Source organism: Anoplopoma fimbria, chromosome 4, assembly GCF_027596085.1.
Source record: "Anoplopoma fimbria isolate UVic2021 breed Golden Eagle Sablefish chromosome 4, Afim_UVic_2022, whole genome shotgun sequence".
NCBI classification, from domain to species: Eukaryota; Metazoa; Chordata; class Actinopteri; order Perciformes; family Anoplopomatidae; genus Anoplopoma; species Anoplopoma fimbria.
Window position 1 is genome coordinate 27381957 of NC_072452.1, and position 26682 is coordinate 27408638.

The 26682-nt window shown below is 45.8% G+C and overlaps 2 protein-coding genes across 2 annotated transcripts in view; one reads left to right on the forward strand and one right to left on the reverse strand.

The window, feature by feature from the left end:
- Positions 1–3773: 3773 nt before the first annotated feature.
- Positions 3774–22589, forward strand: LOC129089792 (scavenger receptor cysteine-rich type 1 protein M130-like). The gene is given in 9 exon segments (XM_054597157.1): positions 3774–3816; positions 7802–8113; positions 8207–8488; positions 12795–13124; positions 13229–13513; positions 19372–19683; positions 19777–19973; positions 19976–20084; positions 22005–22589. Coding segments are annotated over 9 exon segments (2013 nt in total). The 3' UTR covers positions 22148–22589.
- A 1508-nt stretch (positions 22590–24097) lies between these two features.
- LOC129090317 (exosome complex component RRP40-like) overlaps positions 24098–26682 on the reverse strand; it is a 2890-nt gene continuing 305 nt past the window's right edge. Inside the window, exons 2-4 of the mRNA XM_054597921.1 lie at positions 25470–25619; positions 25237–25388; positions 24098–25157 (exon numbers count right to left, since the gene is read on the reverse strand). Of these exons, the coding sequence (XP_054453896.1) occupies positions 24950–25157; positions 25237–25388; positions 25470–25619 (510 nt within the window). The 3' untranslated portion in view covers positions 24098–24949. The remainder of the gene's footprint in view (positions 25158–25236; positions 25389–25469; positions 25620–26682) is intronic.

Below are 26682 nucleotides of genomic sequence, written 5' to 3' on the forward strand. Positions count from 1 at the left end.
CTCTACGGAAGTAAAGACAAGAATTCAAACGAAGCGTTTCAGGTGTTTACATGTACAAACATATATATATAACTATCTAAAGGAAAGGGACAGATAGGTTAGGTCCTCTAATGCATCAATAATTATAATACAATAAAATAATATTATTCTGAAATGGTCCATTGTGCATAATGAGTACTTTTACTGTAACAGAGTATTTACACTGTGTATTAGTACTTCTACTGAAGTAAAAGATGTGAGTACTTCTTCAGTCTCTGCTCTCACAGGAGAAACTTTATAAAGTGCAACAACAGAATCAGAAGTTCACTAAATCATCAGAACTAATAAACAACAAGAAACTATTCAATGAAGAAGAAACAAGCAAACTGTGACACGTGCATGTAGTATGGATCACCATAGCAACACAGGAAGGTGGCGTGATGTGCTCAGAGAGATATTGATCTGTTGATTGACGGTCAGATGGACCAGTCAGTTTGTGTACAAGCCTCACGTAAACCGTGGGAGGGAGTGAAAGAGTTAATGCAGCTAAAAACAACACAAACAGAGTCACAGCTCCAGATTCATTCTAAAATGAAAAGCATGGATTAAAGATGAGCCTACAGAGCAACACAATATGAGTTGATGTGAATAAAGCTGGAACCAGCTGGATCTTATCTTCACTAGACACTGTTCTACTGCTAACCTCTCTGTCACTCCCCTCCAGCTCTCGGACCACTACTTCATGTCCTACTCCCTCTCCCTCTCCTCTCCCCCCTTACTTCCTCCACCTACCCACATGGTTTCTACCCGTAGTCACCTCCGCTCCCTCTCCCCCGCTGATCTTTCCTCTTCCGTTACCTCTGCCCTCCCTGACCCTGAATCCTTCTCTCTCCTATCCCCCGATACTGCTACTGATCTTCTCCTCTCCACCCTTTCCTCCTCTTTGGACAACCTCTGTCCCTTCACCTCCAGGCCTGCACGCCTAACTCCTCCTGCCCCGTGGCTGTCGGACTCAGTGCGTACTGATAGACGGAGCCTAAGAGCGGCTGAGCGTAAATGGAGAACAGGCAAACTCCCGGAGGACCTTCTTAACTTCCAATCTCTCCTTTCCACTTTTTCCTCCTCTCTAGCTACTGCTAAAGCGGCTTTTTTCCGCTCTAAAATCCTAACCTCTGCTTCCAATCCTAAAAACTCTTTGAAACTTTCTCTTCACTCCTCCAACCCCCACCCCCTCCTCCTACTTCCTCCCTTCTCCCTGATGATTTCGCCAACTTCTTTGACAAGAAGGTAAACGATATCAGATCCTCCTTCTCTCAGCCCCCTCTCCCTGTCCACCCTCTCCCTCTCTACCCTCTCCAGCTCTTCCCCCTCAGCTCCCCCTTCCCTCTCCACACCCCATCTTACCCTATTTTGCTCCCCTCTCCCCTAACGAGGTCCTCGACCTTGTTACATCTAACCGCCCCACCACGTGCTCCCTTGACCCGATCCCCTCCCCTCTTCTTCAGTCTATTGCCACTGAACTCCTTCCTTTCCTCACCCACCTCATCAACACATCTCTCGTCTCGGGATGCTTTCCCTCGGCTTTCAAGACTGCCAGAGTCACCCCCCTTCTGAAGAAACCATCACTTGACCCCTCTGATGTCAAGAACTTCAGACCGGCTTCTCTTCTACCCTTTCTATCCAAAACACTTGAACGCGCTGTCTCTAAACAACTGTCTTCCTACCTCCACCAGAACAACCTCTTGGACCCCCACCAGTCCGGGTTCAAGGTGGGTCACTCGTCAGAGACGGCCCTCCTTGCGGTGACAGAGTCGCTTCACACCGCGAGAGCGAACTCTCTCTCCTCTGTCCTGATTCTCCTGGACCTGTCAGCGGCGTTTGACACGGTGAACCACCAGATCCTCCTCTCCACCCTCGAGGGGATGGGCGTCTCAGGCTCTGCACTCTCCCTGTTTGCATCCTACCTGACAGGCTGATCCTACCAGGTGACATGGAGGGGGGCCGTGTCGGAACCATGCATGCTGACTACGGGGGTTCCACAAGGTTCAGTTCTGGGCCCCCTTCTCTTCTCGCTCTACACAACATCTCTGGGTTCTGTTATTCGCTCGCATGACTTCTCTTACCATTGTTATGCCGATGACACCCAGCTGGTCTTGTCATTTCCTCCCGGTGACACCCAAGTGGAGGCACGCATTGCTGCGTGCTTGGCTGACATCTCGAGGTGGATGGCGACACACCACCTGAAGCTCAACCTGGACAAAACCGAGCTACTGTTCCTCCCGGGGAAGGGTTGCCCCGCTGAGACCTGTCCATCACCATTGATGATGCCGTGGTGACGCCAACTGGGACTGTGAGGAATCTGGGTGTGACCCTGGACGACCAACTGTCGTTCTCAGCAAACATTGCATCGGTCACATGCTCCTGCAGATTCCTCCTCTACAACATCAGGAGGATTCTCCCCTTCCTCCCTGAGGAGACGGTGCAGGTGCTCTACAGGCTCTGGTCATCTCCCGCCTGGACTACTGCAACTCACTACTTGAGCCCCGGCGTCGGCCATCAGACCTCTGGAGCTCGTCCAGAAAGCTGCAGCTCGTCTGGTGTTCAATGACCCAAGTTCTCCCACACAACTTCCCTTCTCCGTTCTCTACACTGGCTCCCTGTAGGAGCATCCAGTTACAGACTCTGGTGCCTACAGGGCAGTGAGAGGAACAGCTCCTTCCTATCTCCAGGCCATGAAGCCCTACACCCCCCCACCACTCCTCTCTGCTGCCTCGGGGTGACTGGTTGCCCCGTCGCTCAGAGGTCCCTGCAGCCGATCCACCCGGTCACAGCTTCTTTCTGTCCTGACCCCTCAGTGGAGGAATGAACTCCCCACTGACCTCAGGACAGCAGAGTCACTGCCCATCTTTAACCTCACCTCTTCAAGAAGTACTACCTGATAAAGAAGTACTACCTGATAAAGAAGTACTACCTGATAAAGAAGTACTACTGATAAAGAAGCACTACCCTGAGCCTTCCTCGTAGCACTTATTGCATTCATATTAGTTTGTTTCACTTATTGTATTCGTTTACTGCACTTATCCTATTCGTAGTAGTTTGTAACACTTATTATATTCGTATTAGTCTGTTGCAATTATTGTTTTCGTAGTAATTTGCCTCTGCACTATACTTTTGCTCTGGTTTATGCTTTAAGATGCTTGTTTAAGAAAGGAGATGCACTTATGACTTCTGGTGACTAGTAGTTCTCTTGAATACCTATGTTGAATACACTTCCTGTAAGTCGCTTTGGATAAAAGCGTCTGCTAAATGACTGTAATGTAATGTAATGTAATGTAAAGAAAGCAGCTGAAAACATCCTGCAGCTTTATGAAGGATTTATTAAAGTAAAGAACCCAGAAACATGATGCCAGTGAACTGAGTGAGACACAGTTACAGAGAGAACCCAGACAGGAACACACACACTGCAGTAGTAATAGTAGTAGTAGTAAGTAGCTGTAACTGTGGATGTTAACACATCAGAAATCATTAAGAACACACTGACACCATCACTCTGACCTCAGCCTGTCCTGGTGGTCATGGAAACAGTCCTCTAATCTGTCATCAGTCAGCAGCTTCTTGAGAAATAAGACATCATCTGCATCTCAGAACTGCAGTTATATTATCTGTAAAACTAAAGACAACTCTCAGTAAAGGTCGTCCTCTTCCTGTAGGCAGATATACACTGAGGACAGCACATGAGACCATCAGAGACAGACAGAGAGACAGACGGCAGAGAGACAGTCTACCTGGACGTCATGGATCACCTGTTGATGCTGTTGCTGTTGCTGTGGAGCTCAGGTAGGACTCTGCTTCAGAGATGATGTGCTTTATTTAAATATGACTGTTGGATCAGAACACACACACACACACACACACACACACACACACACACACACACACACACACACACACACACGCAGTTTTGTGGAATTGCAATGAATGTGTTTATGACAATGGAGTGAGGACGTATTGTCGTGTCTTTCAACATTATCCGATCAAATTTAAAAAAGTATAAATAAATTAATATTCCTGCTGAAAAAGTGTTGTTAATTATTGACGGCATCAACTGTGCCAGACGCCATGTTAAGAAAAACGGCACAAAAGTATGAAGTTGAAGAGGAAACTTGATGATGTGCCCTGAACTTTATAACATCGTACACATTCTAGTTATTGATTATATTTTTAGTCAATATTCCTGCAATGACTGTATATTCAGTAATGATCTCTCTGTTCAGTGTGTTTCATGGTTTGAGGCGGAGTCTGTCATAGATTCACACTCATGATAAACTGAGTGGAATCATGCATCATGTGATCAGTGACAGTAATCTGATTGATATCAGCCTCACTGTTTCCTGTTCACTCTCCTACAGCCGTATCAGAGCATCATTAAGCTACTGCTAATGCTAACGCAACATCTCCTGCTGCTGCAGCTTCACATTAAAACACCTCAACATGACATCACAAGTCTTTTATTGTGAAGCACTCACAGGAAACACAATGTATTCATCACTGAGGTTAAAAACAGGAGAGACTTTAATGACTCACTGCCTCTGATTGGCTGAACCCTTCTAGGTGTTCCAGGTGTCTGCTCAAAGCCAACGTTAGCTTATGCTAAGCTCTACTACACATTGGAAAGGCCCAGGAGGAAAGCTCCTAAACCACAGCAGTTCACCTTTATGTTCCCGTAGTCCAAAGTTAGTCTACCCGGTCTGAAGAACTTTATTAAATTAGAGTTTAATGTTGGTAGTTTTATGAAACTGGATTGAATATCGAAAATGTACTCCAACGTTTTTTGGAGTTGGGAAGCTCAACAAACTGGCGTTACAAAAAGCTAATACCTTCTGGAATTGCTACCTAGCCAGCCAACCAGTCACACTTACAATATTCTAAATTACAATTGATATCTGGCCTCAAATGTTTTAACAATGACGTTGTTGTGAGTAACAGACAGATGAGCTCCTACAGAGCACATAGAAGGAACACAAGCAGACTGAGACACAAAGGTTTTCTGTAGAGCTAATAAATTATTTATTTGGTCGTCTTGTGTTCCTTTATGGTCCTTGTGTTCTTATTCACAGATTGTGCAGATGTAATGCTATGTTATGACATAAATAATGACCTTTAACCTCCTCTTCTGTGATTGGCTGAGAAGGAAGGAGATATCAAAAATAACAGACTTGTTTGTAAATGCAGGTTTAACTGTCTGTATATAAATGTAACAACATTTAAATAGGTTTGTGATGAAAACTGCAAATACAAAAAATATATTTGTTGATTTCTATTACATTTTCTTAAAACAACAAATATGTGCATATTTCTCCAGGACTCCAGGCTGAAGGAAATCACACATCAACAGGTAAATAGAAAAAGAAAAGAGAAATAAAGATTCAATGAAGCAGAATCAGCAGTCAAGGTTGAGTTTGTCCTTAATTATTTCATTTCTTTACGGACGACTCTCTTGTTTCTGTTCAGAACCTGTCAGGTTGGTGGGAGGAGACAGTCGCTGTGCAGGAACACTGGAGCTGAAACATCAAGGAGACTGGAGACCAGTATATGACTCTTACTGGAACCTGAAGAAAGCATCTGTTGTCTGTAGAGATCTGGACTGTGGCTCTGCTGCCTCAGTAGGACGGAGAGAGGAGTCCTCAAAGAGAAGATCTGTGTGGAGGATCTACTCTGACTGTGTTTATTCTGGATCTACTCTGAGGGAGTGTTCAACATCATATTCCTCTTCCTTCATCCTGGATCTCACCTGCTCAGGTAAGCCCATCAGTGACATCATCTATGTGCCGATCTGATTCCTATGTCTGGGTCCAGTCCCTCCCTAACTACATACTGTGAGTCTGTATATAAACACTCTCTGAGGTGGCTCTATCCCTTCATGAGCCTTCACCTGTCACTTCCTCATCAGGTGAACCGTTAGATTCCCTTTGTCTGCTTTCAAACGTGACTTTTCTGCATGTTGAACTCTACTGGCTCAGCACCTGGTACAGCTGAAGTGGAGACATGTTTCTTCATCCAGTTCAAGGCACATCTTCTGAGGAGTGGATACTTGTGTTCCATCAGTTGGTCCCATAACTCTTCATTCATGCCAGGTGTTTCCCTTGATTTGATCTCAATGTAGATCTGCAGTGAGAGAATCTCATTCTCAGCAGCAAAGCTGTCCAGAACACTGATACTATGCTGCTCTCAGTAAATGTTATTAATGTATTCATGTTTTATTATGGCAGTATGATTATGAGGTCATGGAGTGATTGTGTGAGAACTGTCACTGGCTTTATTTACACACTTTGCTCATTTACACAATCCTCATGTGCAGGAGGTGAACATTCTCCAGGTGAGGTGAGTGAAGAAGGCAGAGTGTGTGACAGTCACCATGGTGACTCCAGTGAGCTCTGATAGCTGCATCAGATAGCCGTTTTCACTTTGTCTGTGTACAGTATGCTGTATCTGTCCTTATGGAATAAACCATGAAGAAATCAATAAAGTGGAGTTCACTGCAGAGACTCCACTCACAAAAACTATATGAACACTGAGATCCTACTTGGTGATATATGTACAGTATCAGAAGATTGTTGAAAGCTCTTTACACTCTGTTCTGCAGTTCTTTAACACTATTTAAGTTTTCTAACAGATGATGATCATTTCATCAGCTGCTCCACAGATGACCACGAGTGTCGGTAGTTCAGCCTCTCCTCTGCACTGAAGAGAGCATAAAGCGCTGATGAAATATTAAGGGACGTTTGATTTGAGGATTGACTCCGTTTATATCTTTAACATTGAAATGTGCTGATGGTTATGGCTCAGAAGCACAAGTAACACTGCTGGTCTGATGTTTATGATAAAGAGAATATATAAGTGCACAGTAACGTGTGATATGAAGAGAAATGAAATGTGTAAGAGGCATCATAATAGCTGTTCATTCAACTTTCTGGACTCAGCCATCTTGTTTTTTTGCAACCAGAAGTCACATGAGAGGGAGGAGCTCAGTAAACCCATGTTCAGACAACCAAAGTGTTAAAATGAACTTTCAAGAAGTGAAAACACTCTGAAAGGGTTAAAGTTGTGAGAGCAAAACATGGACAACTCTCAGACCGGACAACGCTGTGGTGTCAACCTGTCAATCAGTGTGTAGCCCCGCCCTAAAGCATCCCCTGCTTTATGGTGTGTTTGACTCTAAATGGAGCATCATTTACTAAATGAACATCATGCTGTATTGAAGAAGACTTGAAACTAGAGATTGAGACCATAAACTCATGTTTACAATGTTTACTGAGGGAATAAATCAAGAGAGAAGTAGAGTCATTTTCTCATAGACTTCTATACAACCAGAGGAGTCGCCCCCTGGTGGACAGCAGAGAGAATGCAGCTTTAACACATGAAGCTTTGACTTCATGTTTCAGAACCAGAGGTTGACATCTGGACTGTACCCAGCATGCATCAGCAAGCCAAAGCTTTAATGTGATTTATTATTGATTGTTGTTCAACTTGTTAGTGTTGTTAATAGTAGCCCACATGTAAAAGTGTTTTTGTGTAAAGTAATACATTTGATGATTTTTACCATTGTGACCCATTCTACTTATGTACTTATGAAAACCTCAGTCAATGCACTGTGTGTTATGAACTAATATGTTTATATGATATGTTTGTATTATTAGTAATATTGGTTTATTATTTTTACTAATGTTGACTTATTGTATTTATTAATTGCACCTCTGAATCTTTTTATTTAGTGTCTGGTGATTTTTCTCTCTCTCTCTTTCATCTTCTATCATCTCTACAGACTCCAGACCTGTCAGGCTGGTGGATGGGACTAGTCTGTGCTCAGGTAGACTGGAGGTGAAGTCCAACCAGTGGTGGTCCTCAGTGTGTGAAGATGACTTTGACCAGCAGGATGCAGAGGTGGTCTGTAGGGAGCTTGGCTGTGGGGCTCCTTCAGTCCTCCAGGGGGCGCTCTATGGAGAAGTGGAGGCTCCAATGTGGACCAAAGAGTTCCAGTGTGGAGGCCATGAGTCTGCTCTCCTGGACTGTAGAAGCTCAGGCTCAGATAGAAACACCTGCTCACCTGGCAAAGCTGTTGGACTCACCTGCTCAGGTAGAAGAGGAGCTGCAGCTTTGATCTGGTTCATTTCTGTTCTACTGAAACTCACTTTGTTCCTTTACTGACGACTCTCTGGTTTCTGTTCAGAACCTGTCAGGTTGGTGGGAGGAGCCAGTCGCTGTGCAGGAACACTGGAGCTGAAACATCAACGAGACTGGAGACCAGTAGATGGCTCTGGAGTGACCCTGAAGACAGCATCTGTTGTCTGTAGAGATCTGGACTGTGGCTCTGCTGTTTCTGTAGGACGGAGAGAGTCCTTAGAGAGATCTGTGTGGAGGATCTACTCTAACTGTGTTTATTCTGGATCTACTCTGATGGAGTGTTCAACATCACATTCCTCTTCCTCCATCGTGTATCTCACCTGCTCAGGTAAGCCCATCAGTGACATCATCTATGTGCCAATCTGATTCCTATGTCTGGGTCCAGTCCCTCCCTAACTACATACTGTGAGTCTGTATATAAACACTCTCTGAGGTGGCTCTATCCCTTCATGAGCCTTCACCTGTCACTTCCTCATCAGGTGAACCGTTAGATTCCCTTTGTCTGCTTTCAAACGTGATTTTTCTGCATGTTGAACTCTACTGGCTCAGCACTGTTGAAGAAAATCATTCAAGTCCGGGTCAGAAGTTGCTGTGGTTTGAGTTTAATCAGAGGATCGTATGCCGGCACACTGGTGAATGTTGCTGTTAGTTAGAGTCTGATGGTGGCACCTTGCATGGTAGCCTGTCATCAGTGTGTGAATGGGTGAATGATATGTAATATACTGACTGACTGTAAAATGACTGTACTGTACTGTACTTTGCTGTGGTTTGATACAGAGCACATCTGAGCCGGTGAGTTGACCCAGAGCAAAGGGAAAGGAAGCATTCTATAGAGAAAGCCAAAGCAGTGGTTCAACTGTATGTGAGTAGTAACAACAAAAGGTAGGGAATACCATGACCAGACATCATGGAATTACAAGTGGTAACAAAAGGCAGGAAGGACACCCCTCTGGTGTTTGACTTAGTCAAGGGGTGTAGGAGATTAGAGAGGTATGAAGGGCTTTGATGAGGAGAATCTTGAACTGTATTCTTTGTTGTATGGGGAGCCAGTGGAGGTTTTGAAGGACTGATGTGGTCTCTGGTGGACCTGCCGTACAGGATGCTGGTGCAGTAGTCCAGTCGAGAGGTGATGGAGGCGTCGAGTGTTTCAGCAGCTGAGGAGGAGAGGGATGGGCCTCGTCTGTACTGCTCAAAAGTTTATTCTTCATCAATCCACACTTTTTTTTATATATGCTACAGGTTATACCTAGAGTCTACTTGGTCATTCAAAATACAGCAAGACATTATTTAAGGCAAGACAATTTAAACAACCCAAGCTGGGTCAATAAAACAATAGTAATCAAACAAGAGCAATTCAAACTAACAACAAAGAAGTAGAAATAATCTAAAGAAAAGAACATTTGAAATAATAATCAACCAATATATAATCAAATCAATTATTCAATGCTTCAAACCAAATGACTTCTTGTATGGTATGTGTGGAATGAATCCACACAGCAGTGTTGAGGTTTGGTCTACTATCAGCACACAGACAGGTACTGGTATCTTCATGGGTCTGCATTGCTCCTCTGCTCCTCTGATGGCTGTGTGTGTCCTACATCTTCTTCTGGGTCTCTGGGTCTCTGGGACTCTGACTCCATTGGTGTCCTACGTACCTCCATGCCGTGCGTTGTCTTTCAGAGGAGGAAGTCCTGAACAGTGATGCAGCCAAATTCTGCTGCTCCGCAGGCGATGAGGAAGAGGACCCACTGGATGTAATTACAGGATGTAATGGTTTCTAGTACATGTTGGAGGATGGGCAGTCTTTCACTCAATGATTTTGCTCACGACCAAAGAAGCAGTAGTCATGACCTTTGTGTGAGAAAGGTGACATGTGGCTTTGTTCATGGTGTGAATGATCTCTTGTTCTACGTCTTTGGCCCCTCTCTTTGAAGGTTCCTCTGCCACCGCGTCCTCCCCTGGTTGCTCTGCCCGAGTAGTGAGACACTTGGACAAACAGCGTTTCATGCATTTCATATTCCCTTTGTTCTGTGTTGCAGGGAACTTTACAGGCAACAACTACTTTGTTTTTCAAATCATGTGACAAAGTTAGTTTTACCAGTTGCATCCTGTCAGGACTGTGGGGAAGGTGTATTGTGCATACCGAGTCCCATCCTTCTAACCATTTATTTTATTATGACATCTTTGGGAACATCTGTCAAAGGTAGCTTTTAGCTCTCTTCGGCTCCAAGGCTTGTAAACATCTTTCCCTATTGTAACCACTGGAGCCAATTTGGTTTGGATAGTTTTCTTCACCCAACCCCCATCTTCATATCCCTGACTGATGACCTCAGATCTTGGGCACTCCAAAATGCAGTCATCATCATCATCAGTACTGTTATCACTGGATTATTTTACCTCTTTCATAGGATAAAGGCTTTTGATTTGATCGTTTTGTTCTTTTTGTGGTCTTGGAGGACCTGTCCAGTTGGTTCTATAATTAAATATTTGTCTGCGTTGTCACAGTTCGTCTTCCATACTCCCTGTCACTCTGTCTCACTCACATAATTGGCTCACTCTGTTCACCTGCCTGTCACTCTCTCTCAGTTCACTCCAGCCACTCCCAGTTCCACTTCCAGCTCACAGCCCAGCCCCCTCTCTCTCACCACACTCTCCCTCACTCACCTAATCAGCCTCATGCAGCGCACCTGTCCGCCACGCCCACTTCATCAGCACAATCACTCTCACCTGCTCACTCTGCTGCACCTACACCCTGCAGTATTTAAACTCCAGTCAGTCACACACTCGCTGCCAGATCGTTCGTTGCATTCATGCCAGACCTTCCAGCAATTTCCCTCGGACTGATTTCCCGTTGCCAACCCTGCCTGTCTGGACTTCCCTGCCTTGCCTGTGCCCCGGTCAACGACTCAGCCTTCTGTCCCCTACCACCGGATTCCCCTACCTTGCCTTTGCCTTGGTTAGCCTCCTTAGCCTTCTGTCCCCGACCCCAAGTTTAGCCTCCGCTTCCTCTGGTTTCCGTCTGTCTGATCCCCTGCCTGTTTCCCACTGTGAGTCATATCCTGCCTGTCTGTCTGCTGTGTGCTCAGCTTTGAATAAAGCTCCAGAACTTTATCTGCCTCCTGGTCGTTCTGCTTTTGGGTCCACATCACATCCGTGACAGTACGATCTGGCCACGACATGGACCCAGCATTCGACACCTCGTCACAGGCCCGGTTCGTGTTCATCGAAGAAGCACTCCAGAGACGCGAGACCCAGGTTGTCACCAACACCGCCGACGTTCGCCACGCCCTGGCGAGCAGCAACCAGGCCTGGACTGCCTTGTTTAACAACAGCCATTTCGCAGACCTTCGCTCAGCCTGTCCCTAAGCTTGTCTCGCCGGCTTTCCGGCCGACGCCTGCACCTCCTGTCCCGCCGGCTTTCCGGCTGACGTCTGTCCGGTCGGCGTTCCGGCCGACTCCTGACCCATCGGCGTTCCTGCCGACTCCTGACCCGTCGGAGTCCCGGCCGGCTCCTGTCCCGTCGGCGTTCCGGCCGACTCCTGACTCGTCGGCATTCCTGCCGAATCCTTCACCTCCTGACCCGTCGGCTTTCCTGCCAACTCCTGCACCTCCTGACCCGTCGGCGTTCCTGACGACTCCTTCACCTCCTGACCCGTCGGCTTTCCTGCCGACTCCTGCACCTCCTGACCCGTCGGCGTTCCTGCCGACTCCTTCACCTACTGACCCGTCGGCCTTCCTGCCGACTCCTGCACCTCCTGACCTGTCGCCGCTCCGGCAGACTCCTGACCCGCCCGTCCCGTCGGCGCTCCGGCTGACTCCAGTCCCGGCTGGGCCGCAGCCTTCCCCGGGTCCCGTCCCGGCTGCAGCGTCCCCCTGCTCCTGTTCCAGCCTTGCCGCCAGAGCCCCAGGTCTGAGAGACCTTGCCGCGAGAGCCCCAGTGTCCAGAGCTCCAGTCTCCAGAGCCCCAGTCTCCAGAGCCCCTCGCCCGACCTCCAGAGATGATCCGCCCGCCTCGAGAGACCCTCGCCCGACCTTCAGAGAGGCCTGGGAGGCACCGTTGGCCTGGTCGTCCTCGTGACCGACCCCCAGAGAGGCCCCGTCGGCCTCCAGTTCGCCCCCCCAGAGGGGTTCTGCCTGTCCGCCTTGGTTGTCCTCCTGTTCGCCCCCCTCCAGAGGAGTCGCCCCCTGATGGACAGGAGAGAGAATGCAGCTTTAACACATGAAGCTTTGACTTCATGTTTCAGAACCAGAGGTTGACACCTGGACAGCACCCAGCATGCATCAGCAATCCAAAGCTTTAATGTGATTTATTATTGATTGTTGTTCAACTTGTTAGTGTTGTTAATAGTAGCCGACATGTAAAAGTGTTTTTGTGTAAAGTAATACATTTGATGATTTTTCCCCTTTTTACCATTGTGACCCATTCTACTTATGTACTTATGAAAACCTCAGTCAATGCACTGTGTGTTATGAACTAATATGTTTATATGGTATGTTTGTATTATTAGTAATATTGGTTTATTATTTTTTACTAATGTTGACTTATTGTATTTATTAATTGCACCTCTGAATCTTTTTATTTAGTGTCTGGTGATTTTTCTCTCTCTCTCTTTCATCTTCTATCATCTCTACAGACTCCAGACCTGTCAGGCTGGTGGATGGGACTAGTCTGTGCTCAGGTAGACTGGAGGTGAAGTCCAACCACTCTCACCAGTCCAACCAGTGGTGGTCCTCAGTGTGTGAAGATAACTTTGACCAGCAGGATGCAGAGGTGGTCTGTAGGGAGCTTGGCTGTGGGGCTCCTTCAGTCCTCCAGGGGGCGCTCTATGGAGAAGTGGAGGCTCCAATGTGGACCAAAGAGTTCCAGTGTGGAGGCCATGAGTCTGCTCTCCTGGACTGTAGAAGCTCAGGCTCAGATAGAAACACCTGCTCACCTGGCAAAGCTGTTGGACTCACCTGCTCAGGTAGAAGAGGAGCTGCAGCTTTGATCTGGTTCATTTCTGTTCTACTGAAACTCACTTTGTTATTTTACTGACGACTCTCTTGTTTCTCTCTTGTTTCTGTTCAGAACCTGTCAGGTTGGTGGGAGGAGCCAGTCGCTGTGCAGGAACACTGGAGCTGAAACATCAAGGAGACTGGAGACCAGTATATGGCTCTAACTGGAACCTGAAGAAAGCATCTGTTGCCTGTAGAGATCTGGACTGTGGCTCTGCTGTTTCTGTAGGAGAGAGAGAGGAGTCCTCAGAGAGATCTGTGTGGGGGATCAACTCTTACTGTGTTTATTCTGGATCTACTCTGAGGGAGTGTTCAACATCATATTCCTCTTCCTCCATCGTGTATCTCACCTGCTCAGGTAAGCCCATCAGTGACATCATCTATGTGCCGATCTGATTCCTATGTCTGGGTCCAGTCCCTCCCTAACTACATACTGTGAGTCTGTATACAAACACTCTCTGAGGTGGCTCTATCCCTTCATGAGCCTTCACCTGTCACTTCCTCAAGAGCTTTGCCTTACGGCTCAGCTCCTTCTTCACCAAAACGGTCCGGTACAACGCCCGCATCACTGCTGACGCTGCACCGAACCGCCTGTCCATCTCCCGCTCCATTTTACCCTCACTCATGAATAAGATCCCGAGATACTTGAACTCCCTCGCTTGGGGCAGTGACTCACTCCCAACCCAGAGGGTGCAATCCACCGTTTTCCGGAAGAGAACCATGGCCTCAGACTTGGAGGTTCTGACTCTCATCCCGACCACTTCACACTCGGCTGTGAACCGCCCCAGTGCGTGCTGAAGGTCACGTTCTGAACCACATCATCTGCAAAAAGCAGGGATGTGATTATGAGGTCCCCAAACCGGAAACTCTCCTCCCCCCGGCTGCGCCTTGAAATCCTCTCCATGAAAATCACAAACAGGATTGGTGACAATGGGCAGCCCTGGCGGAGGCCAACACGCACTGGGAACAAGCTCGACTTTGTGCCGAGTATCCGGACACAGCTCTCACTTTGGTCATACAAGGACCGAATGGCTCGTAGTAACGAACCAGGTACCCCATATTCCCGCAGTACCCCCCACAGGACTCCCCGAGGAACACGGTCGAAGGCCTTCTCCAAGTCCACAAAACACATGTAGACTGGATGAGAAAACTCCCATGCACCCTCCAACAGACCTGCAAGGGTAAAGAGTTGGTCCGCTGTTCCACGTCCAGGACGGAATCCGCATTGCTCCTCCTGAATCCGAGGTTCGACAATCGGACGGAGCCTCCTTTCCAGCACCCTGGAGTAAACTTTCCCGGGGAGGCTGATCAGTGTGATATCCCTATAATTGGAACACACTCTCCGGTCCCCCTTTTTGAAAATGGGAACCACCACCCCGGTCTGCCACTCCACAGGCACTGTACCCGACTTCCACGCGACAGTGAAGAGACGTGTCAACCAAGACAGCCCAACAATGTCCAGAGCCTTTAGCATCTCCGGTCGAATCTCATCCACTCCTAGCGCTTTGCCGCTGAAGAGCTTTTTAACTACCTCAACGACCTCCGCCAGGCATATGGACGAGTCTTCCCCTGAGTCTTCAGACTCTTCCACAGAGGACGTGTTGGTCGGGTTCAGGAGTTCCTCAAAGTGTTCTTTCCACCGCTCGACAATATCCCCAGTCCGGGTCTGCAGTTCTCCCCCCCTGCTGAGCGCAGCCTGAGAAAAGCCCTGTTTCCCCTTTCTGAGTCGTCTCACGGTTTGCCAGAACTTCCTTGAGGCCCTTCGAAAGTCCTTCTCCATGGCCTCGCCGAACTCCTCCCACACCCGGGTTTTTGCCTCAGCAACCGCCGCAGCTGCCCTTCTGGTCAACCAGTACCTGCCTGCTGATTCAGGAGACCCCTGGGCCAACCAAGCCCGAAAGGCCTCCTTCTTCAGCTTGACGGCCTCCTTCACCACAGGTGTCCACCAGCGGGTTCTCGGATTGCCGCCACGACAGGCACCGATCGGCTTCCGACCACAACTCCTAGCAGCAGCTTCCACAATGGAGGATTTGAACATGGCCCACTTGGATTCCATGTTCCCAGCCTCCCCCGGGATGCACAAGAAATTATTCCGGCGGTGGGAGTTGAAGACCCTGCGGACAGGATCCTCAGCCAGACGTTCCCAGTTCACCCTCACTACACGTTTGGGTTTACCGGGTCTGTCCGGCAGCCTCCCCCGCCACCTGATCCAACTCACCACCAGGTGGTGATCAGTTGACAGCTCTGCTCCTCTCTTCACCCGAGTGTCCAAGACATACGGCCGCAGGTCTGATGACACAACTACCAAGTCAATCATAGACCTTTGGCCTAGGGTGTTCTGGTACCAAGTACACTTATGAACCTCCCTATGCTCAAACATGGTGTTTGTTATGGACAGTCCATGACTAGCACAGAAGTCCAACAACAAAGCACCACTCGGGTTCAGATCGGGCAGGCCGTTCCTCCCAATCACACCCCTCCAGGTTTCTCCATCGTTACCCACGTGAGCATTGAAGTCTCCCAGAAGAACTATGGAGTCCCCAGTCGGCGCCCTTTCCAGAACACCACCCAAGGACTCCAAGAAGGCTGCGTACTCCAAACTGCCGTTTGGTGCATAGGCACAAATGACAGTCAGAGACTTTCCCCCTGCGATTCCCAGTCGCAGAGAGGCGACCCTCTTGTTCTCCGGGGAGAACTCCAGAACAGCGGCGCTCAGCCGGGGGCTTGTGAGTATCCCCACACCCGCCCGGCGCCTCTCACCCTGGGCAACTCCGGAAAAGGAAAAAGTCCAGCCCCTCTCCAGGAGTTTGGTTCCAGAACCGGCGCTATGCGTGGAGGTGAGCCCAACTATATCTAGTTGGTAGCGCTCCACTTCCCGCACCAGCTCCGGTTCCTTCCCAACCAGAGAGGTGACATTCCACGTCCCTAGAGCTAGTCTGTGATGCCGGGGGTCAGCACGCCCAGGTTTCCGCCCCAGCCTGCCGCCCAGCTCACATTGCACCCGACCCCAATGCCTATCCCTGCGGGTGGTGGGCCCACAGGGTGGGGGCACGATGTAGCTTTTTCGGGCTGGGCCCTGCCGGGCCCCATGTGCCAAGGACCGGCCACCAGACGCTCGCCGGCGAGCTCCCCTACCAGGTCTGGCTCCAGGAGGGTGCCCCGGTTTCCCTATTCCGGGCAAGGTGCCACAACCTTGCATCGTCCGATTCATTGGGGTTTTGTGAATTGCTCTTAGTCTGACCCCTCCCCCGAGACCACTTTGCCTTGGGAGACCCTACCAGGAGCTATTGCCCCCGACAACACAGCTCTCAGGATCACTGGGGCACACAAACCCCTCCACCACGATAAGGTGGCGATTCATTGGAGGAGTATTATTAATAATATTGTTTATTATTTTTTACTAATGTTGACTTATTGTAGTTATTAATTTTACCTCTGAATCTTTTTATTTAGTGTCTGGTGATTTTTCTCTTTCATCTTCTATCATCTCTACAGACTCTGTCAGGATGGTGAATGGGACTAGTCTGTGCTCAGGTAGACTGGAGGTGAAGTCCAACCACTCTAACCAGTCCAACCAGTGGTGGTCCTCAGTGTGTGAAGATGACTTTGACCAGCAGGATGCAGAGGTGGTCTGTAGGGAGCTTGGCTGTGGGGCTCCTTCAGTCCTCCAGGGGGCGCTCTATGGAGAAGTGGAGGCTCCAATGTGGACCAAAGAGTTCCAGTGTGGAGGCCATGAGTCTGCTCTCCTGGACTGTAGAAGCTCAGGCTCAGATAGAAACACCTGCTCACCTGGCAAAGCTGTTGGACTCACCTGCTCAGGTAGAAGAGGAGCTGCAGCTTTGATCTGGTTCATTTCTGTTCTACTGAAACTCACTTTGTTCTTTTACTGACGACTCTCTTGTTTCTGTTCAGAACCTGTCAGGTTGGTGGGAGGAGCCAGTCGCTGTGCAGGAACACTGGAGCTGAAACATCAAGGAGACTGGAGACCAGTAGATGACTCTTACTGGACCCTGAAGGAAGCATCTGTTGTCTGTAGAGATCTGGACTGTGGCTCTGCTGCCTCTGTAGGACGGAGAGAGGAGTCCTCAGAGAGATCTGTGTGGAGTATTTTCTCTGACTGTGTTTATTCTGGATCTGGTCTGAGGGAGTGTTCAACATCACATTCCTCTTCCTTCATCCTGGATCTCACCTGCTCAGGTAAGCCCATCAGTGACATCATCTATGTGCCGATCTGATTCCTATGTCTGGGTCCAGTCCCTCCCTAACTACATACTGTGAGTCTGTATATAAACTCTCTGAGGTGGCTCTATCCCTTCATGAGCCTTCGCCTGTCACTTCCTCATCAGGTGAACCGTTAGATTCCCTTTGTCTGCTTTCAAACGTGACTTTTCTGCATGTTGAACTCTACTGGCTCAGCACCTGGTACAGCTGAAGTGGAGACATGTTTCTTCATCCAGTTCAAGGCACATCTTCTGAGGAGTGGATATTTGTGTTCCATCAGTTGGTCCCATAACTCTTCATTCATGCCAGGTGTTTCCCTTCATTTGATCTCAATGTAGATCTGCAGTGAGAGAATCTCGTTCTCAGCAGCAAAGCTGTCCAGAACACTGATACTATGCTGCTCTCAGTAAATGTTATTAATGTATTCATGTTTTATTATGGCAGTATGATTATGAGGTCATGGAGTGATTGTGTGAGAACTGTCACTGGCTTTATTTACACACTTTGCTCATTTACACAATCCTCATGTGCAGGAGGTGAACATTCTCCAGGTGAGGTGAGTGAAGAAGGCAGAGTGTGTGACAGTCACCATGGTGACTCCAGTGAGCTCTGATAGCTGCATCAGATAGCCGTTTTCACTTTGTCTGTGTACAGTATGCTGTATCTGTCCTTATGGAATAAACCATGAAGAAATCAATAAAGTGGAGTTCATTGCAGAGACTCTACTCACAAAAACTATATGAACACTGAGATCCTACTTGGTGATATATGTACAGTATCAGAAGATTGTTGAAAGCTCTTTACACTCTGTTCTGCAGTTCTTTAACACTATTTAAGTTTTCTAACAGATGATGATCATTTCATCAGCTGCTCCACAGATGACCACGAGTGTCGGTAGTTCAGCCTCTCCTCTGCACTGAAGAGAGCATAAAGCGCTGATGAAATATTAAGGGACGTTTGATTTGAGGATTGACTCTGTTTATATCTTTAACATTGAAATGTGCTGATAGTTATGGCTCAGAAGCACAAGTAACACTGCTGGTCTGATGTTTATGATAAAGAGAATATATAAGTGCACAGTAACGTGTGATATGAAGAGAAATGAAATGTGTAAGAGGCATCATAATAGCTGTTCATTCAACTTTCTGGACTCAGCCATCTTGTTTTTTTGCAACCAGAAGTCACATGAGAGGGAGGAGCTCAGTAAAACCATGTTCAGACAACCAAAGTGTTAAAATGAACTTTCAAGAAGTGAAAACACTCTGAAAGGGTTAAAGTTGTGAGAGCAAAACATGGACAACTCTCAGACCGGACAACGCTGTGGTGTCAACCTGTCAATCAGTGTGTAGCCCCGCCCTAAAGCATCCCCTGCTTTATGGTGTGTTTGACTCTAAATGGAGCATCATTTACTAAATGAACATCATGCTGTATTGAAGAAGACTTGAAACTAGAGATTGAGACCATAAACTCATGTTTACAATGTTTACTGAGGGAATAAATCAAGAGAGAAGTAGAGTCATTTTCTCATAGACTTCTATACAACCAGAGGAGTCGCCCCCTGGTGGACAGCAGAGAGAATGCAGCTTTAACACATGAAGCTTTGACTTCATGTTTCAGAACCAGAGGTTGACATCTGGACAGTACCCAGCATGCATCAGCAAGCCAAAGCTTTAATGTGATTTATTATTGATTGTTGTTCAACTTGTTAGTGTTGTTAATAGTAGCCGACATGTAAAAGTGTTTTTGTGTAAAGTAATACATTTGATGATTTTTACCATTGTGACCCATTCTACTTATGTACTTATGAAAACCTCAGTCAATGCACTGTGTGTTATGAACTAATATGTTTATATGGTATGTTTGTATTATTAATAATATTTTTTATTAGTTTTCTAATGTTGACTTATTGTATTTATTAATTGCACCTCTGAATCTTTTTATTTAGTGTCTGGTGATTTTTCTCTCTCTCTCTTTCATCTTCTATCATCTCTACAGACTCCAGACCTGTCAGGCTGGTGGATGGGACTAGTCTGTGCTCAGGTAGACTGGAGGTGAAGTCCAACCAGAGGTGGTCCTCAGTGTGTGAAGATGACTTTGACCAGCAGGATGCAGAGGTGGTCTGTAGGGAGCTTGGCTGTGGGGCTCCTTCAGTCCTCCAGGGGGCGCTCTATGGAGAAGTGGAGGCTCCAATGTGGACCAAAGAGTTCCAGTGTGGAGGCCATGAGTCTGCTCTCCTGGACTGTAGAAGCTCAGGCTCAGATAGAAACACCTGCTCACCTGGCAAAGCTGTTGGACTCACCTGCTCAGGTAGAAGAGGAGCTGCAGCTTTGATCTGGTTCATTTCTGTTCTACTGAAACTCACTTTGTTCTTTTACTGACGACTCTCTGGTTTCTGTTCAGAACCTGTCAGGTTGGTGGGAGGAGCCAGTCGCTGTGCAGGAACACTGGAGCTGAAACATCAAGGAGACTGGAGACCAGTAGAATATATATATGGCTCTGACTGGACCCTGAAGGCAGCATCTGTTGCCTGTAGAGAGCTGGACTGTGGCTCTGCTGTTTCTGTAGGAGAGAGAGAGGAGTCCTCAAGGAGAGATCTGTGTGGAGGATCAACTCTGACTGTGTTCATTCTGGATCTACTCTGATGGAGTGTTCAACATCATATTCTTCTTCCTCCATCCTGGATCTCACCTGCTCAGGTAAGCCCATCAGTGACATCATCTCTTCCTCTGTGGTTTTCCATTGGACTGAACTGTTAAGTTATCCAGGACAACGACATTCTGAAGTTCAGAGAGCTTCACCTGGCAGGACACACCTGTCTGTCTGTCTGACCTGTGACATCACCTCCTTTTTTCAGGGTCCCTTTTTGTCGAACAAAGATGGAATGTGAACTTTGTTGTTGTTGTTGTTATTATTGTTGTTATTGTTATTATTATTATTATTATTATTGTTGTTTTGTTGTTATTATTATTATTATTATACAGTACAACAGGAATGAGTCATTTTTACACTTTCTGTCCCTCATCACATAGTTAATGTGTTTTCTGATGTTTTTTGGTCAGATGTCTGAAATCAGGTCTGTGTTTAACTCAAGCTGAAGACATTTGAACGATTTGTTCTACGATATAAAATCATTAAATACCCCTCTGGTGAATGTAGAATAATACAAATCCCAAATAGAAATAATCCAATCAGATGTTTGTGGATTGTTGGACTACAAACATACATCATTCCTGCAGAACTCTAGTACTAGACAAAAGACAAACATTAACAGAACAATACAAGGGACACAAAACAGTAAACACAGATTCAACATTTATGAATGTGAACTTTCATCTTCTCTCTGTGTTTACAGACCTGCTCCTTCAACCAAACATCTCTGTGTCCTGCTCCACTGACGGGGTCTCCGAGGCCCAGCAGCAGGGGGCTCAGGTGCTGAGGGGCTCCACCTTCACCATCTGCTGCTCCATCCAGCCACAGTACCCAGGAGGCTCCTTCCAGCTCACCTTCACCTCCTCCAACTCAGCACACAACTACACCCAGCCAGCTGTCAATCACTCTGCCCACTTCCTGTTTCCTGCTGCAGAGCCCGCCCACCAAGGAAGCTACAGCTGTGTTTATCACCTCTATGTTTTCTCTCATAACTTCTCCTCTGAGAGCCGTCTGCTCTCTCTCACTGTCCCAGGTAAGCTGACTGTTTACATGCAGGTTAGGAGAAGATGATTGGTCCAATCTGACTGAAAATGATCAGCTGACCACAGAGTCCATGCATGTTGTTGTTTCTGGAATGACACTGTGTCATTGTGTTACAAATGTCATATAGTAACCAAACCTGAACCAAGTCTATAAACGGCAACATGAAAGAATAAACTGTAGGACGGAGCATGTTTGGTTACCAGGATAACTCTGGTTCTCTGAGAACTGAGGGAGGCGTTTCACTGAGAAGCACCTTCTGACTCCACCAATCACAGAAGCTCCACCACATCGCTCATTAAACCACTTAGCCGCTAACTATCTACCAATCAGAAGCAAGAAGGGCGGTGTGCTCCGATACCTCACTCAGAGAACCAGGGTTATCCTGGTAACCAAACATTGAGACAGTAGTTAGGTTGTTACTGCTCATGATAGCCACTATGCTTTATTTGATTCCAAACTAAGCCCCGCCCCTCTAACGCTGACTGGCCAATCACAGCGTAGCATGGTCCAGCTCTGACCAGGAGCTCTGGTGATGAAAACAGGACGTAGGTGATGACATCACTGTAACATGAAACCAAAACTAACCAGATCAAATGAAACAAAGTCACAAAAACACAAACCTTCATTCTGACTGACTCTCAAACAGAACATTTACCGCTGAAGACTTTAGACTCTGTATGAAGTCAAGTCATGAAGAGTAATAGTCTCAGTGGTTCTAGATTCCAGCTTCAATGGAGCTGTTGGACTCATGATGTTGTGTGATGTGATGACTGTCCGTGTGTTTGATCAGATCCAACACCTCTTATCATCAAAGCGGTCCTCCTGCCGCTGACTCTGCTGTTGGAGAACGTTGCCCTCTACTTCTACTGTAAGGTACTGACACACGTCTGTTGTTTAGACCAGCGACTGGAATGAAGCTCTCGCTCTGTGTTTAGTGAACTGAACACAGGACTGTGCTGTCATGTCTCTGCAGGCCAGAAGGGGGAGGAAGCCGGGCAGACGGGAGAACATTGAGCTGGATGAGTTTAACCTGGGTGTTCCTGCAGCTGAAGAAGAAGGAGCTCAGGGAGCAGAGTAGCTCCTCCAAGGAGCTCATCTCACATCCAGATGGATTTCTAACACACAGCCACCATCAGCTCACTTTATACCATGTTCCCTTTAAACAAGAAGAATATCATATTACATTATTAGAGCCTGTCTTTGTTACTCTCTTCTGACTTCCTGGCTCTCAGCTCAAAGCCCATTGGTTCCTGCTGAAGACGTGAGTCTTTAGAAACACCTCCCTGATATAAAGGTTCATTTAGAACTAGACTTGAGAGCAGGTTTACCAGAGTCCAAGCAGCCGGCGTCTTAGAAAGCAAAGACTACCAGGAACAATGTTAATGTTATATATTAAGTAGAAACAACGTTTAACATTGACATACATCTTCTACATTCTGTGTCACAATTCTCAATGTTCAAATCACATTTAGTGACATTTGAACAGTTGAATCCTGAGATCAAAGGAAACCTTGTTTCAGACCCACCTACTGCTGGATGTGTAGATCTGGAGCTCATCAGGTTGATGAACCACATCTGGTGCCATGACGACAATCTGATGGTGTTTGTGAGTTTAAATAATAATAATAATATAGAATGAACTCATGACTTCTCTTCAGCGCTCCCTGTTGGTTCACATGGCTCATTTATTGTACTGAGCAGGATTTAGTCATCAGGACTACATTTAGATAAAGATCATCTTAATAATAGAAATATGAACAACGATGCGTCCCGCTGAGACCGGCCCCTAACACATCATTTATCTGGGAGTAAGAATATTTACTATTTAGCTCATTGTTGTACTTCATGATTTTACTTATTTTTGGTGTTAAGGATTTTACAAAAACAAAAAGTATAACTAAGGGTTTCACTTATTTCATTAGAAGTTTTCTTATTTTTGTACTTAATGAATTTTTTAATTACATAATTTAATCTTTTTTTATAGTTTAGTCTTTTCTTATTTCATAAGAGTGTTATTAAGGATTTTGCTTATTTGTTATGATTAAGGATTTTGCTTTCTTCATAAGAACATTGTAATTATGTTTTTTTTATAGTTAATTATTTTGGATATTTCATAACAATTCTATAATGAAGGATTTTGCAAAAATCACAAGCCTTTCCTTAATTTTGTTAATTATAATTAAAGCAATTACAAATGGTAATTTCATTAGAAATGATTCTACTTCATAAATTTACTTAATTTTGTAAAAAAAATTGACTTTTCTTGAATTTCTATAATTTGAGGCTTTTACTATTATCAGTTTTTTGCTTTGTTTCATAATTAAGGAAATTATTTCATTAGAATTTTGTTTAACATTGTACTTTCTGAATTTACTTTATTTTGTTATTAAGGATTTTAGATTTTATAATAAAGGATTTTGCTTTTAATCATAAGCATTTTGCTTGATTTTGTAATTAAGTAAATTAACCTTTTCATTAGAATTGTTCTTATTTTATTCTTCATGAATAAACAAAACTGTTAAGGAATGTGGTGATTTTTATAACTCAGGATTTGGCTTATTAATAAGAATGTTGTAATTAGGGGTTTTGCTTATTTCATAATTGTACTTCATTTTCTAAACAAGGATTTTTACTTATTTTCATAATCAGGATTTTGCTTAATTATTTACTTTGTGAATTGATTTAATTTTGTAAATAAGGATTTAGCCTTATTTAAGTAAAGAGTTTTCTCATTTCATAAGAAAAGCATTTTGATTACTTCCGACTAAAATATGAACACGTGTCAAACAAAACTCACATACTCGTACTGCAGCGATAGACTCAGTGCTAGCACTACTTTCACAAAGTACTTCAAGGGTTGTTGACCAGAACCAAAGCTGAGCGTCATCAGAAGGAGAACTTAAACTCACAGGAGCAGATCTCAGTTCAAATGTCGTTTACATTACTCCAAAACATGAAATAAATGTTTCATCAGCTTTCTGAGTTACATGTAGAGTCTGAGTGACAAACACACTCAACTCTGTTCTCCAGTTAATTAACAGAAGGAAACTTTAATGATTCTCTTTCAGAGAGACTGATTGTGACACATGTAACAGAAAACAAAGAACACACTGATAGGAAGCATCGATCTGATAGGAAGCATCGATCTGATAGGAAGCATTGATCTGATAGGAAGCATCGATCTGATAGGAAGCATTGATAGGAAGCATTGATAGGAAGCATCGATCTGATAGGAAGCATTGATAGGAAGCATTGATCTGATGGGAACATCTCAGTATGTGGTCGTCACAACATTTGAATCAATCAAAACATTTACACAATGATGTTTTTGATAACCATCAGTTCTGTGAATAGAGTGAGTTTGTAGGCAAAGAACAGAAGAGTTAGTGAATCTGAGTTCAGAACATACATCACTAAACTGTAATACAGCCTTTAAAACCAGGAAAAGACTTATTATATCAATATTATGATATCTAGTCTCACATCAGGATATTGATCTAATAACGACTCACGAGTGTCATGACTATCCAACAAAGGCAAAGGGATAAAAATAATCTTTCATTTATCAAATACGGTCCATTCCCATGTGTCAGGTAGATGTGGGTTGGTCCTGAGAGGAATCTGAGGGGTCAAAAGACTCAGAACAAATTCATAAATGTACATTATTTATATGTGATATATATGACAGCAGAGAGGCTCACTGTTCAACCCTCCCTCTGATCCAACACACCTGAGCAGAACCTGCACAAGGACCCGTCCTCTGGAACCAGGTGGAGGTGTACCTGAGGTCTGATGTGGTCTACAGCGCCCCCTGTGCCACCCTCCTGAACAGCTGCTGGTCCAGGTTTATCTTCAGGTGTGGGATGAGGTCTGATGTGGTCTACAGCGCCCCCTGTGCCACCCTCCTGAACAGCTGGCGTCTCTGCTGGGCCGTCATGGTGTCACAGCTCTGCAGCAGGTTGGAGATGACGAGCGTCTGCTGAACGCTGGAGGACTTCACCCACAGACGGCCGTTCATCCCGACCACCAGCTCACAGGGGAACAGCTGCTGCAGGTCTGACTGGACCTCACTGTGGGGGGACAGCAGTCTGGGGGGGGGGGGTAAACCAGGTGATCCTCCAGTCTCAGGACAGCGTTCATGGACACTCAAACATCTGATCCGTTTACCTTCTGACGAGTCCCAGAGAGACCGTGAAGAGCAGACCTCCTCCTCCAAACACTCCCATCCCATTGGCTCGTCCTGAACTGTCCATACACACCAGCTCCGGCTCCATGTCCTTATTGGCTATGAGGAACTGGGAGAACACCAGGTCGCCCACCTGGACAGGTAACACACAGGGAGGGAGGGGTTAAAAAGAGAGACGTGGCCTGGATGTCTCTCTGCGTCCTCAGTGTCTCACCTGGACGTTGGGGCGGTTCCTCTTGGTCGCTCCCTCAAAGGCCAGGTAGGACAGAGACGCCTGCTCACTTCCTCCAAAGTCCACCTTGAAGACGTCTCCCGATTTGGCCGTCACGATGCCGATGACGGTCTCACCTTTAGCGGGGACATACTGAGGACACAGAGGGACAGACTCAACTCCCAGCATGCACTGCTCCAATACCTGTCTCATCTATCGCTATCTGCTGAACTTCATTTAAATATTGATCCATTTAAAATGTGACACATTTATTTTCCCGTATTTAACTTTCAGATCAAACTTTAATAACTCTCATAAATGTTTGAGGTCTTCTGAGTCGTTCGGGGTGTAACGAGTTCCCCGAGCAGCACTAGATTATGAACAATATCAACTTTCCAGACCTGATTCCCGCTGCTAGACTACCTGTAGTTTGTAGACTACCTGTAGTTTATAGACTATGTTTATAGACTACCTATTTTATAGGCTACCTGTAGTTTATAGGCTACCTGTAGTTTATAGGCTACCTGTAGTTTATAGGCTACCTGTAGTTTATAGACTACCTGTAGTTTATAGGCTACCTGTAGTTTATAGACTACCTGTTTATAGAGTTTATAGGCTACCTGTAGTTTATAGGCTACCTGTAGTTTATAGGCTACCTGTAGTTTGTAGACTACCTGTAGTTTATAGACTACCTGTAGTTTATAGACTACCTGTAGTTTATAGGCTACCTGTAGTTTGTAGACTATGTTTGGGTTCTATGACGTCATCAGTGACGTCGTTCTCCTTTAAAGGTTTCTGATGCTTCACATCGTTAATCTATCAACATGGAATTAGGCTTTCTCAATAAATATCTTTATTTACAGATACTAAATAAATAACCTTATATATTATTATTATTATTATTATTATTATTATTATTATTATTATTATTATTATTATTATTATTATTATTATTATTATTATTATTATTATTATTATTATTATTATTATTATTATTAATAATAATAAATCCACTAGTCAACAATCTGAACGGGTCCGTGTATAAACGGGTCCGGGTCTGAACGGGTCCGTGTATAAACGGTCCGGGTCTGAACGGGTCCGTGTATAAACGGGTCCGTCTATAAACGGGTCCGTGTATAAACGGTTCCGGGTCCACCGGGTCCGTCTCTGAGCGGGTCCGGGTCCAGCGGGTCCGGGTCACAGCGGGTCCGGGCCT